This window comes from Xenopus laevis, chromosome 1L (assembly GCF_017654675.1).
Source record: "Xenopus laevis strain J_2021 chromosome 1L, Xenopus_laevis_v10.1, whole genome shotgun sequence".
NCBI lineage: Eukaryota > Metazoa > Chordata > Amphibia > Anura > Pipidae > Xenopus > Xenopus laevis.
Window position 1 is genome coordinate 91,644,172 of NC_054371.1, and position 14,525 is coordinate 91,658,696.

General features: G+C 38.2%; 1 protein-coding gene across 4 annotated transcripts in view; it reads right to left on the bottom strand.

Annotated features, from left to right (window-relative positions):
* Positions 1-1,273: 1,273 nt before the first annotated feature.
* arhgap24.L (Rho GTPase activating protein 24 L homeolog) overlaps positions 1,274-14,525 on the bottom strand; it is a 366,864-nt gene continuing 353,612 nt past the window's right edge. For all 4 annotated transcript variants that reach the window (XM_041591276.1, XM_041591277.1, XM_041591279.1 and 1 more), the window contains 3 exons: positions 14,179-14,300; positions 3,584-4,646; positions 1,274-1,905 (listed from right to left, as the gene is read on the bottom strand). In XM_041591276.1, coding sequence (XP_041447210.1) covers positions 1,662-1,905; positions 3,584-4,646; positions 14,179-14,300 — 1,429 coding nt within the window. In that variant the 3' untranslated portion in view covers positions 1,274-1,661. The remainder of the gene's footprint in view (positions 1,906-3,583; positions 4,647-14,178; positions 14,301-14,525) is intronic.

Genomic DNA, 14,525 nt, shown 5'->3' on the forward strand with positions numbered 1-14,525 from the left:
ATCAAATTTGATTCAAAGTTTTTCCAAAACAACACCAATTGACTCCAAATAGGTTCTAGGAGGTCCCCCATAGGCTAAAATAGCAATTCGGCAGGTTTTAGATGGCAAATGTTAGAATTTTTAAAGAGACAGTACATGATAAATTTCAATATTCGAATTTTCAAAATTTTTTAAAAGTTCGAATCCAATTTGGACTATTCCCTAACTGAAGTAAACAAAAATGGGCTTGAAATTAAAAAAAATTTTAATTCGAATTTTCACTTCGACCTTTGATATATCTGCCCCTTAGTAATCTACTGACAGCTTATAGAGTTTTGCCTATCCTTACATCAAATAAGCTACAAATTTAGCAATTAAAAATATTTTTTAAATAACATTTAGGGAGTTATTTACTAAAACTCGAATTTATCTCATCATTTTATTAAACCAAGCTCAACCAAACTCCCATCCACTTATCAATAAAAAAAGAAAGAAAAAAAATTGTGTCTGGAAAAGACTCGATAAAATTGAGTGAAAACTCAAATTGAATGAATTTTTGGGATTTGACGCCCAAATATTTTTTTGGGTCATCAACCGAAAACCCCATAATTTTTGGATGAAACCTATTGTAGCTCATGACATCTTCAAATTGTAAAAAGAACATCTGCCATTGACTTCTGCATGACCTCAGCAGGCAAATTTTTGGATTCAGACTTTTTGCAGCTTCAGGGTAATAATAAAAAATATTTTCCTCTAAAAATTCGAGTTTTTGCCCAAAAAAACGTTGGCCAGAACAAAATCAAAGTTTAGTAAATAACCTCCTCCTGATTTAGAGAGGTAGCACACCTGTTCATTTATATTATTCATAATATTTCTCAGAATAAAAGAAAGTAAGACAGATTATGGACATTTCCTTACTTGTAAGAGGTAAAAGACCAAGTCAATGAATAATTAGGTCATCAGTTTGGAAAATAAGTTAAATCAGAACAGATTATTGTCTTAGTCATTTCCTTTTTTGAAAATGATATAGATGCTTCAAACAATGAAGAGAATACTTAGTATAACCATTCTTGATTTTATATAAAACTTCTTATGTTACTTTTGGTCATAGGCATGTACACAAACAACAACTCCACAAATTATCATCCTAGAATTGTTTTTATGTTCCTTCCCTGTCAACTTGTGAAGAAGAACAGTTATTATACAAAATAAGATTATGGTAGCACAATGCACAAAAAAATATTATATTATGTTTTATATATATATATATATATATATATATATATATATATATATATATATATATATATATATATATATATATATATGTATATATTAAGTGCAAGGATATATAGACTTCATATAAATCTTGACTGCAACAACATTTCAATCTGCCGGTTTTCTTACAAGACTTGTATTATTATAATTAATTTTATTTTTAAACGACATAACACTTTTATACACATATCCAGTTGAAACACTTGATAGTAGGATTATGGAGTATACAATAGTATAATTGACCCTGTTACATAGTTTCTGCTGATAATGTGATGCATTGTCCTAATTATTTACCCCTTTCAAAATAATGGCAATTAGTTGCTAGCCTCCTCAGGTGACCAGCCACCTGATTAAAACTCTTCCCATAAAAATCAACAGATTCTTGTGCTACATAATAATTCACTTTACTGGATCCATATTGTGTTCCCTCCATCTGGTCTACGGGGTTCCACTGTCAAGTCCCCAAAGGTGGAAAAGAACTGCTCCATCTCTTTTTGCAACATATCATTTCTTTTCTCAGCATCCTCTTTGGCACGTTCAGCATTCCTCATTTTTATTTCTACCATTGTGTATTTCTTTTTTTCCTGGTCTAGCTCCTCTTGCAGGCTCAGCACTTCTGTCTCAAGAGTGACATTCCTTTGTTCTAAGCTGAAGAAAAAGAGAGTTGATTGGTCAAAGAAATGTCTAGTGTAGTGGGGCATAAAACTTGTCACTATTGCAATTACTGATACCATGTTAATACACCATAAACAGTGGTGAGGTCAGTTAAGAAGCTTAAAGGAAAAGGAAAGGTTAAAAATTAGTAAGCTTTATCAGGAAGGTCTATATAAATACACCAGTAAACCCTCAAAGTAATGCTGATCTGAGTCCTCTGTCAAAAGAACACCACGGGGCACATTTACCATTGGTCGAATATCGAGGGTTAATTAACCCTCGATATTAAACCGTCGAAGTAAAATCCTCTGACTTCGAATATCGGAGAAATCGGAATAGCGGAAAAATCGTTCGATCGAACGATTAAATCCTTTGAATCGAACGATTAGAAGTATTTTAATTCATCGATTGAACGATTTTCCTTCGATAAAAAAATACTTCGAAAGCTTATGGGGACCTTCCCCATAGGCTAACATTGGTGCTCGGTAGGTTTTAGGTGGCGAAGTAGGTGGTCGAAGTTTTTTTTAAAGAGACAGTACTTCGACTATCGAATGGTCGAATAGTCGAACGATTTTTAGTTCGAATCTTTCGATTTGAAGTCGAAGTAGCCAATTCGATGGTCGAAGTAGCCAAAAAAATACTTAGAAATTCGAAGTATTTTTCATTCTAATACTTCACTCGAGCTAAGTAAATGTGCCCCCACATGTCTTTCCTTCTTTTGTGTACACATTGGCTTCTGTATCAGAGCCCAAAGCTATAAGTGTGCAGGGGGAGACTCAGGCAGGAAGTAATGTCATAAAAAGCTGCTATCCTAAATAACCAGATAGAGATTCTATAGCTGTCTAATCTGGTATGGTAAAGCATACCACAGAATAAATATAACATTCTAGCTTGTGGCTAATCAATAATCTGCCTCAGTAAATTTCTTTAGTATGTAAAAGTAACACCCACTGGAAAATATTGCAGCCAGTGTTTCTCAGGTGACCCTTAAGCAGCTTTATTTTGAAAACAGACGAACTATAAATTATAGGCTGTATTTGTAAGTGCATGCAAATAGACAAATAGAAAAAAGGGTGTTACATACATAGTTTACACAAAATTTGTATTTCTGTTACAAAAGTAAGCAACAGTTGTGGGGGTTGAATATTAGTGGTCTTACTGGTGCTACTCACTATATGTCTTTTCACATATATGTGATGTTACTGCACACATTACAGGAAACATTCTCTTGTGTAAGATAATGTGGGTTTTTCGTTTGCAATATTAATTACAGACTCTAAACTGCACTGTGAATGTGGGGGAGAATACACACTGAGAAGACACAGTGACTGGGGACAGTAACAAGGGCACGTAAGGGACAGTGAAGTTGCTGGTCCGCAACTAATTTACCCCAGCAGATTTGCCATTTTCTAAACTGGCACATATGGACCTAACTCTTACAATGCATGATAAACCTCATAATGAATATATAGATGCAAGCACTCTTAAATGATGCCACTTTCTCTAAGATTACCAACACACAAAAAGGTAGGCAATACAACTTTAAGTTGCTCCAAGTATTTTTTGAAAAAAATAAGCCTAAAAGACGGTCTATATTATAATACACTATTACACAGAAGTTAAAAACAATATCTGTAAAGAATTATGTAGCATCCAATACATTGCAAATTACCTTTTTATTCTTGTCTCATACTCCATTTTTTGTTTTGACATCTCCTGCTTTAAACTGGATGCAAGGCTATGAAGAGCACTGTGACTGCTGGTATTATTTAAAACAAAGGTTTCACTGTTGTCACTGCTGCTGGTTGCTCTACTGCTACGACCACCAGCACTTCTTCTGTCAAATTTGCTTTCAAAATCTGTGGGATTAGTAGTGTCCTCATTAGGTGGCCCATCTAAAACGGGATCCTCAAAATTTCCCCCATAAAATTCCTGCTCTGGACAGGTAGTTGTAGAAGAGCGACAAGAGATGGAATTTTCCAGAAGGGAAATTTCACAGGACGATGTAGACCAAGTTGCACTGTCAATGCTTTGTTTGTCATCAGAGTTTGCCAAGGAGGACTGTTGATGAACATTATCATAGGTAGATAATCTGTGTTGCTGTACAGATTCATTGTTTACATCCTTTTGTTTATTGTCTCTCATTGTAACATAACCATTTGGCAACCAGCTTGTGGTTCGAGTGTTTAAAGAATGGCTAAGTGTATCTGTGCTTGAAACACCCATTTTCACTGCACCATTTTGTACACTGTGGGTACCCATTTTAGTACCAGAGCTTTTTAGAGATGATCTAGACTGTAATGTTCCATTAGTTAAAGAATGATGTTTATCATGGACATCAACTGAGCTACTGAAAGATCCATTGGTTACAATTCCACTGCCTTTGTTAAATGCTGGATTTTTTTTTACCATCAGTGGTGGGCTTCTTGTGACATCAAGTTTGTGAATGCTATTTCTTGGACTGCTTGATTTACTCCCAGGCAGAGCAGTAGGGGAACCATTATCAACATTAGACTTTTGTGAAGTTTCAATTTTTTCCCATGAGCACCTTTTTACAGCAGTATCTTTAGTGTTGTTATTCTCTCTGTTCTGAATCTGACCTAATACAATTTTCTTTTGTATATCGTTGTTGCTGAGCTCGTGTTCAACTTGAACTGGGTTATCGTCATCTTTAGGAAATAGCATTTCATGCTGACTTATCATAACAGCCATCAGCTGCTGGACAACTACAGTACCTGTAAAAAAACATATGTTTAATTTTTTATGAATAAATAATTTTTGCTGCAAAAATTGACAAACATACACTCCTTCCATATACCCGTGCAGCTAACTAATTGGATTTTGAAGTATCTAGCTTCTTGTTCAGCTCTCCAGTTTGAACTTTCAGCATCTATCTGGTTGCAAAGGGTCTAAATTACCATAGTAACCATGCAGTGGTTTGAATGAGAGATGCAATTTGAATAAGAGAGGTCCTGGATATAAATATAAGTAATAAAAACAATAACAATAGTTTGTTTGACTGCAGGGATTGATGTTTTCAAAAGAGCAAACAGTTTTTTTTATAATTAATTTTGAAATCTGACATGGGGCTAGACATGTTGTTAGTTTCCCCTTTGCCCCCAGTCTTGTGCCTTGTGCTCTAATTAAATTCATTCACTCTTTATTGATGAACTGCAAGTTGGAGTGATATCACCTCCTCTTCCCCCCAGCAGCCTAGTCCACAGAACAATGTAACAAAAATAACAGCTCAATGCTCCCTGGTAGATATGAGAATATAACTCAAAAGTAAAAATCCAAGTCCCACTTCAACTCCTTCAGTTAAATTGGGTTGGATGAACAATAACTTAGCTGAAGGCAGTTCCATTATGAAGTGCTGGCTCTTTCTAAAAGCACTACATACCAATACCAATTACAACTAAACAAATACACTTGTTGGTTCAGAACTATTTATTTTATATGTAGAGTGAAAATTAATTGCAGTGCAAACAATGTAATTCAGAAATAAAAAAACATAAAAATTATGGCAGAATTCCTTTTTTAAAACCAAACCCTAAAAATTAATAAGACTGAAAATGCAATATTTTATAGACTGAACATATTGCACCTGCCTAAAGTTTCAGCTTCTGAATAGCAGCAATTATCCAGAAATTACAACTTGTCACAGGGGGTCACCATCTTTGAAAATGTCTGTACACTCACATGCTCGGTGTGATTTGAGCAGCTGTTGAGAAGCTAAGCTTAGGGGTTGTTGTAAGTTATCAAGAAGAAAAGGAGGTTGGCCTGTAATAAAAGCTGATGCTACAAGGCTGACTATTAAATTCTCAAGCTAGTTGCACTGCTTCCTGTGCTGCCTTGTACTAATTATCTGTATTAATTACTATCCGACTTTTACAGTGATATTGATATTCTATATGTAGTATATATTTTGAGAGGGTCCCTAAGCTCAGTAACTGACATTAGCACAACACATGTGCAGTGAATCAGCAGAAATAAAAAGGGGGAGCTTCTGGGGCATCTTTGGAGGCACAGATCTTCCCTGCTAAAGGGTTCTGGTTGCCTTGGGCTGGTACAGAAGCCCAAAACATAATGCACAACATGGTACAGTACATACTACATAGTAAGTTGAAAAAAGACACACGTGCATCAAGTTCAGACTTTTAACTCTAGTTTAACCTGCCTAACTGCTAGTTGATCCAGAGGAAGGAAAACAACCCCATTCCTTTCTGACTCCAAAATGGAAATCTGACTAGTCCCTGGATTAACTTGTACTATGAGCTTTCTTTCATAACCCTGTATTGCCTCACTTCTTAAAGCTATCTAATGTATCAACTTGTTCAACTGATTCAGGGAGAGAATTACACAGCTCTCACTGTAAAAAACCTCTTCCGAATATTAGGCGGAACCTCCTTACTTCTAATCAGAATGGGTTACCTTGTGTCAGCTGGAAAGATCTACTGGTAAATAAAGCATTTTGAGAGAATATTATATGATCCCCTTATATATTTATACATCGTTATATCACCCCTTAAGCACCTCTTCTCCAGCGTGAACAACCCCAATTTGGGCAGTCTTTCCTCATAGCTAAGATTTTCCATACATTTTACCAGCTTAGTTGCCCTTCTCTGTACCCTCTCTAATTCAATAATGTTCTGTTTGAGCACTGGAGACCAAAACTGTAAGAATGACCCCCTCCTCAATCAATGCCCCTTTTAATACATTATTAATAAACAAGTTGAAAAGCAAGGGACCTAGTGCAGAGCCCTGCATTACTCCACTAACAACACTGGTCCAATTAGAAAATGTTCCATTTAACAGCACTCTTTGTAGTCTTTTAGCCAGTTCTCTATCTTAATTTAACCAGCAACCTTCTGTGTGGCACTGTATCAAATGCTTTAGCGAAGTCTAAGTAAATCACACCCGCTGCCATCCCAGAATCAAGCAGAATCATGCAGGCACAAACTCATAGTATTATGAAGTCCAGTATCTTATGCTTTATTAACCCTTCGAAAAGCTTTCCTACCACTGATGTCAGACTAACTGGCCTATAGTTTTGAGGCTGAGAACGGAACCCTTTTTGAATAGCGGCACCACATTAGTGGTAATACCATCTGGCCTCGGATCTTTGTTTATCTTAACATTTCGTCATTAACATTAACTTCTCTTTTGAATTTCCTCATGTATGAACCATGCGTCATTAATTGTATTACTAGAATTGCTAGAATTGGGACTATCAAGAAGGAAACCTTCATTACCTGGTTCCTCATTTGTGTAGACAGACATAAAATCAGAATCTGTGCTTTTTTTTGTTTTTATCAACCAGCTGACCACCCTCTGATATTAAAGTCCCAACCCTTCTTGCTTTATTTTTTTACTATTAACATATTTAAAAAATAATTTTGGATTCTTTTTACCGCTTGCTGCAATATCATTTTCCATATCAATTTTAGCTTGCCTTATAGCTTTTTTGCATGATTTATTGGCCTCCTTGTACCTTATAAATGATTCTGCTGTCCCAGCTAACTTGAAAGCCTTAAAAGCACCCCTTTTCTTACCCACCTCAACACCAACAGTTCTATTGAACCAAAAAGGTTTTGCTTTGCAACGACGTTCCTTGCTTACTAGGGGATTATACTGACATGTATATTTAGTAAGCAGCATTTTAAAGACTTCCCATTTTTGTTCTGTGTTTAACCCTGTGAAAAGCATTTCCCACTTAAAGGAGAAGGAAAGCTCCAAGACCGTTTATTGAGATTAGCCACAATAGTGCAAGCTAGAATGCTATATTTATTCTGCAGAATTCTTTACCATACCCGAGTAAACAGCTCGGGACACTGTCTCTGTTTGTTTAGGATAGAAGCTGCCATATAAGCTTCGTGTGACATCTCTTCCTCTGAGCTCAGATTACAGCAGGGATGGGAGGAGGGAGGGAGAGAGGAGCAAACTGAGCATGCTCAAGCCCTAGCCCTGGAGGATTAAGCTGACAACAGGAAGTCTGATACAGAAGCCCATGAGTACACAATAGAAAGAAAGAAATGCTGTGTTTCTTTTGACAGAGGACTCAGAGCAGCATTACTTTGAGGGTTTACTGGTGTATTTATATAGACCTTTCTGATAAAAATTACTTAATTTTAGCCTTTCCTTCTCCTTTAATATGTTACAGAGATACCCTTATACTTTGTATACAATTAGAATTGCTTCTGCAACATAATCTCAAAGGAGACCAATGTATAATCACTTTTCCCTAAATGCATACCCACACAAATGCTAGAGATGAGTTCAGTATTATTAGTTATTACAAGGTCCAAAAGAGAGTTATTCCTAGTAGGTTCTTGAAAGAGCTGGAATAAAAAAGTGTCATTCATGAACAAGTAAAATAAAAGTAGACCCAATACCACCGAGGGACCCCACTAAGAAACTTACTCCAATTAGGGAATGTACCATTAACAACCACCCTCTGTACCCTCTGACTTCCTGAGGACGGCTAGAGTGAATTAGTCGAAATGTTGAAATAAACCACAACTTTTTGATGCTTTTTCTAGAAAGACATAGGGTTTTGGATGTGCAGAACAATAAAGAGTACCAGGGGTGCACAGGAGCAAGCAGGGGAGCAGCCCTTGTCCTGCCAGGACACACAAAAAGGAGTATGCTGGCTGTTTAATGACAGCCAGTGAAAGTGGGGTTCATCATGCAGATTCAAGCATGAATGTTCCTGGTGGGGAGGGAGCCGGATTTACATAGCGGGCGCCCCTAGGCCCACAGCCGTTCGTCACCCGTGCCCCCCCTTAATGAGCAATGTGGATTGGGCACGGGAAATGTACAAAATTATTGTATCTTCTGTGCATCCCCAGTGTTTTTAACCAATGTGGGTGTGGTTGGGTAGCATGCCGCCCCCCTAAAATGCTACCGCCCTAGGCCTGGGCCTAGATGGCCTTTCCACAAATCCAGGCCTGGAAGCCATCCTTTTAGCAGATGTTTTAAAAAGTCCAAAGGGTCTGGACCAGACCCAATGAGGTTTTAGGAAAAGTGGGTGATTCCAGTGAATCTTGAGGCGATGGTTAAATAGATACCCTAAGAAGGATAAGGCACAATTGCTGAGAGAGTTCTTTCAATGTGATTTTAAGATACCAGGGAAAAAAGAGGTGGGGGCTGACCCGGAAATTGGTAGTGGAAAAGTTGCACAAGGAGGTGAATTTGGGTAGGATGGACGGCCCACCACAAGCAGGGATGAGAGTTTCCCCCTTGGGCTTAGTGCCCAAAAAACAGTCATGAAAATTCAGATTAATCCACCACCTATCGCACCCAAAAGACAGCTCAGTAAACAATGAAATTGATAGAGAGCTGGCTAGGGTATGTTACACATCATTTTCGAGGCAGTGCGGCTGGTTAGAGAGGTGGGAAAGGGGGCTTTGATGTCAAGTCAGCATTCTGGCTACTGCCGGTACATTGTTAGTCACTTCATTTAATGTATCCTTTTTTTGCCAGAGGATACTATGTGGATAGGAGCTTACCAATGGGCTGTTCAATCTCATGTTCTTATTTCGAGGCATTCAGCACCTTCTTGGAATGAGTGTTATGGCAGAGGGTGGGGGTTGAAGCGTCATTACTTGGACCATTTACTTTGCTTGGACTCTGGCAAGTAAACTCTTTGTGCAATATTGCTGCAGACATGCAAGGTAGCGGCTGACTTTGGTGTGCCACTAGCACAAGATAAGACCGAAGGCCCAGCCACATGCTTGAATTTCCTAGGGATAGAGATAGACAGTGTGTGGCAGGAATGTAGGATCCCACAGGACAAAATACAGCTGACATAAGTAAGATATGCAGCTATTGGTTGTCCGACCCTGCGACTAACAAGGACTTGGACTTGTTCACGGATGCATCGGGAGCACTAGGCTTTGGGCATATTTCGAAGGTGCATGGTTCGCAGCACCGTGGCCACAACACTGGGTGTCTTCAAGATTGACAATGAATCTAACACTGCTAGATTTGTTTCTCATAGTGGTGGCAGTGGAAGTATGGGGGCAGCAGTTGGCCAATAACGCAGTCCTATTTAATTCAGACAATATGTCCACGGTCACGGCAATAAACAATCTGACGTCTGGATCACACCCAGTGATTGGGCTATTGAGGCATTTAGTGCTGCGCTGTCTGCAGCTTAATATCGCTTTTAGTGGTATGCTTGTCCCCGGGTGTGAAAATAATGTTGCTGATGCATTGTTTCGTTTTCAGTGAGGCAAGTTTCGGAACCTGATACCAGAGGCGGACATCCAGGGAACACCTTGCCCGGACCTCGTATGGCAACTCGTGTAGTAGGTATGCTGGACTGGGTGGAGCGGTCAGTGGTCCCAACTACATGGGCAAGGTACAAGAGGACATGGGAGGAATGGTTCAGTCTAGAATCAGAGTTGGGGTGGAGGGGGAATTAGTGGATAGAATGGGATTGATGGTATGGATGTTAGCAAAAAATTTCGAGGAAGGAGTTTTAGCGGCTGGGATTGGCAAAAACATTTTTGGCTGTGGCATTTTTGTTCAAGTTAATTGGGTGGAAGGATATTACAAAAGAATTCATAGTGAAACAGGCTATTTTTTGTTTTATTTTGTTTTTTTAGAATTGGGGTGGCAATGAAGGCGGTCAGATGGGGCCTCGGGGAAGACATGATTTGCAAGATCGGTAGATGGAGTCAAATCGATTTAAATCATATGTTAGACCTGGGAGGATCAAAGTTTAACGAGTGGGGGGTGAAAAAAGCATTATGTGGGTTTTACAATTTCTTTTGTTACAGGGCATTGTGAATGCATAATTTGGCTGGTGGGACACTTCTTTATTCGTCAGGCAGCACAATGGCCGAAGGTGCAGCAAAAGGTGCAGCAGTTAGATTTCCCGGAGGAACAGGCAACGGTGAGGTTGAAGGGGGTTAGGGGACTTTGTGGGATGAGGTTCTGATGATCATAAGGGAGGCAAAGGTGGCAGGACTCCCAAACATTTTGTTGTAGCCTGCTGGGGGAAACGACTTGGCCAAATGCCCCATGAAACAACTAATAAAGAATATCAAGAGGGATTTCATCAGGCTGTGTCAGTTTTCCCGGGATTTTTTTGATTTGGTCTGAGATACTGAAAAATGTGTGGGGGGGGGGGCGCGGTCACAGGTGACCCTGGACAGTGCAAGAATAAAGACAAATAAAGCAGTTTTGAAGTTTGTCCAAGCGCAGGGGGAAAGGGGGGGGGTGGTGATCAGGCATAGTGTCTTTGATAATCAGAGCTACTATTTTATTGAGGACGGGGTCCACCTGACAGATTTGTTTAATGTTAACTTGAGGGAGTCCCTCAAATTTGCTGGGAGGGTATGGAGGTGCATGCAGCATTGAAGGCATACAATGCTGCGTGCTGTGGCAGGGCTCTTGTCAGTCTCTCGGGGGGTTAGAGCGGTTGCCAGGAGAAGTCAGGTGTTTCCCAAGGGTTTAACCCCTAAGGTGGGTAGCCCAAGTTGGTGGATTGGTGGTAACCTATTGCAGCAGACGGACTAGGACCTTGGGAGTTAGTGCTCAAGAGCAGCGGCTATTGGAGTCACAGTCAATGGGGGGCTGGCTCTCTGAGCCAAGGGGTTGTGGCTTGAGAACATCAAGGGCAATGGCCGTGCAGGGCAGGCTGACAGGGGGCTCTATATGGTGTTAACAGTTACAGGTACATATGGATATATATATTTGAGATATATGTATATGTGGTTATACATATGATTTTGATGAAAAAGTGATGTACTGCTATTATTATTAAATGGTTACAGGGTTATACTTGCTTATTGATACATATACATGAATTTGATGTTGTGTATATATTATTGGTGATCAATAAAAGCTGTGGCCAGTATTATTCCAAAGAACTTGGTTGAGTGTCTTATTGGTAGGAAGAAGGAACACAAGGTAAGTGATGCAAGGGTCATGCAAGTGTGGATTCCTTATATAGAAATAATTACAAAAATCACAAAGCAATCAATAATGCAAAAACATTGTAGTAAAAATATATTATAGCCCACAAGCCAACGTTTTGTAATACTCAGATTCCATTCTCCAGCCATGGGCACAATTGCATCAATTCAGCTTTTGTGATTCTTTTGAGAGCTAGTGGATGATATGGGGAGAAGGAAATAGCCTTTTTAAAAACCTTTAAGAGATAATTTTGTGTGAAAATGCTTTCAATTGAGGGGTACTGCAATGGGCTCCAATGTTGGTTTACAAACTCATGGATTCCCTTTTGCAGTTCCAACATGAACTTAATCTAATAGTTCTTACACATTACATACGGAATCTGTGTCTATACAGTTTATGGATGTGAAGGTGACCAAACAGAGTAAGGGATTTATCATAGAACTTTATTTGAAACCCACAGATAGAAATCAACTACTACATTACAAGAATTGTCATCCTATACATATGAAAAGCTCTATTCCCATTAATCAGTTTTCCAATGTATAGACACTGGTAAGTCAACCAGAGAGTCTGGAACAGCATTTGAATGATTATACACAACAAATACTTGGTACAAGTTTTGTTTTTGTGTTTTATGTTAATCTCTCTTACCCCCAAAGAAAAGGGTAAGAGAGACTAACATAAAACATAGGAAGGGAGGCTAATTTATTTCCTTTGTTACACAGAGCAGTAGTGATAGTGGTGTTGTGGCCTCTGTTCTGCTGACACAGTGGGATATTCTGAGATATTTCTATCCTGATATCAAGGAAATTGCCCAAACACATTTGATCTTATACTGTGGTTAACCCCAAGCAGTCAGTTAGTACATTTGGATACACAGGAGCATGTGTCAAACTTACATGGGTACAAGAATGCAGGGTATTTTTCCCTGTTTGTCATGTAATTAACATTGTTAACAAAGGGGTGTTTTGCACATCCGGTATGGGATGTACCTATCACCTGTCTCTCAGAATTTATATATATACCGTATATATATATATATATATATATATATATATATATATATATTCATCTGTCCATGCGATGGGAGATCACATTACAGGTAACAACTCAGATCTTGCAACAAAGATCCATGATTTGGAAGGGTAATGCCAAACTACATGTGTACAAACATTTTGTGAATTCAGGACAAATGGATCTCAGTTACAATGTTTTGGAGTGAACCCCCCCCCCAAGGTGAGGGGGTGACTGAGAAATGCTATTGAGAAAATGGGAGGTGTTGTGGATTCACTAATTGAGTACGCTGGCACCTTATGGGCTGAATAAAGATTATGATTTTATATGTTTTTCTTTGAAAGATCATTAACAGTCTCCCTGCTTTTAATCTTTTGTATTGTCTACTATGGAATGCCACTGAACATTTTGAATAATAAGGTGTTAACTGATATAACATTTGGATGATGGTGTCATTTCATGTGTGGAATTTGCAGTATAACTAGTTTTACTGTTTAAAACACCTATACCTGTATATGCTGAACTAATGCTATTGTGAAATGTTTGAGAAATGGATCTGAATATTCTGAAATGTTAGGCTTTGGGTTGGTTTAATACACACTGTTTACTCCCCATTGAGTATTTATAATGTGTATATATATATATATATATATATATATATATATATATATATATATATATATATATATATATATATATATATATATATATATATATATATATTAATATATATATATATATATACTGTATATATATATATATATATACTGTGTATATATATATATATATATATATATATATATCACATCACAAAAACATATCACATTTTTTTGCACTTCCCCTACTGCATGGGGCATTGCGCAAACAGTTGCAGGCCTAATTGCACAGACCTGTGAACCGCCCTAAATGAAACGCTGTAAATGCACATAGGGGGATGTAGGAATCTACTCTCCTGCCCCCACCCCGTACCTCACATGTCATTCAGAAGGTATAGAGCAGCAGGAAGTATAGCCCACATCGAGGCTAGCTGCACCTTGTCACTTATTTTATGAGCCCTAAGGGATGCATCCCCAGATCAAGAATGACCGCTCCTTTTTAAAAAAAAAATACTATATTGGTCTTCTGAATGAATTATACTTTGATGTTATTGATGGTTTATATGAATTTACTGTTTTTAACACATTCCTCTAATTAATAAGCAACTTTATTTAAATAAGGATTTATTAAGAAGTACTAAGAACCCAACACATTTATCCCCTTGAAGGATATCATTGTTGATTACTGCTCCCTTAATGTGTAAGTGATTGTCTTAAGTACCAGTTATCTTACCCTCCATTATAGTCATGGGGTCTTCAACTTTTGGGCGAAGAATATTAGGGCCAAACACTGTAGCTAGATTCTGTACACTCATTTTATTGATTCCAGAGTATGACTGAACTTCATCCAGAAACCTGTGTAACATATAAAATAAGAGAATGATTCTAAAATCATGGAAGTTGTAACAATACAGTAACACTTTCATATTTTATTGCACTTAAAAATGGCTGTTTACTCATGATCCCCACAAAACCTGATGTAAAAAAGCTTGAGCAGTTTTGAAAGGGGAAATAGGGGGGAACTGCAGTATCCTTATGTGCAAAGAGCCCTATTCACACATACTCAAGGCTGGAATTACT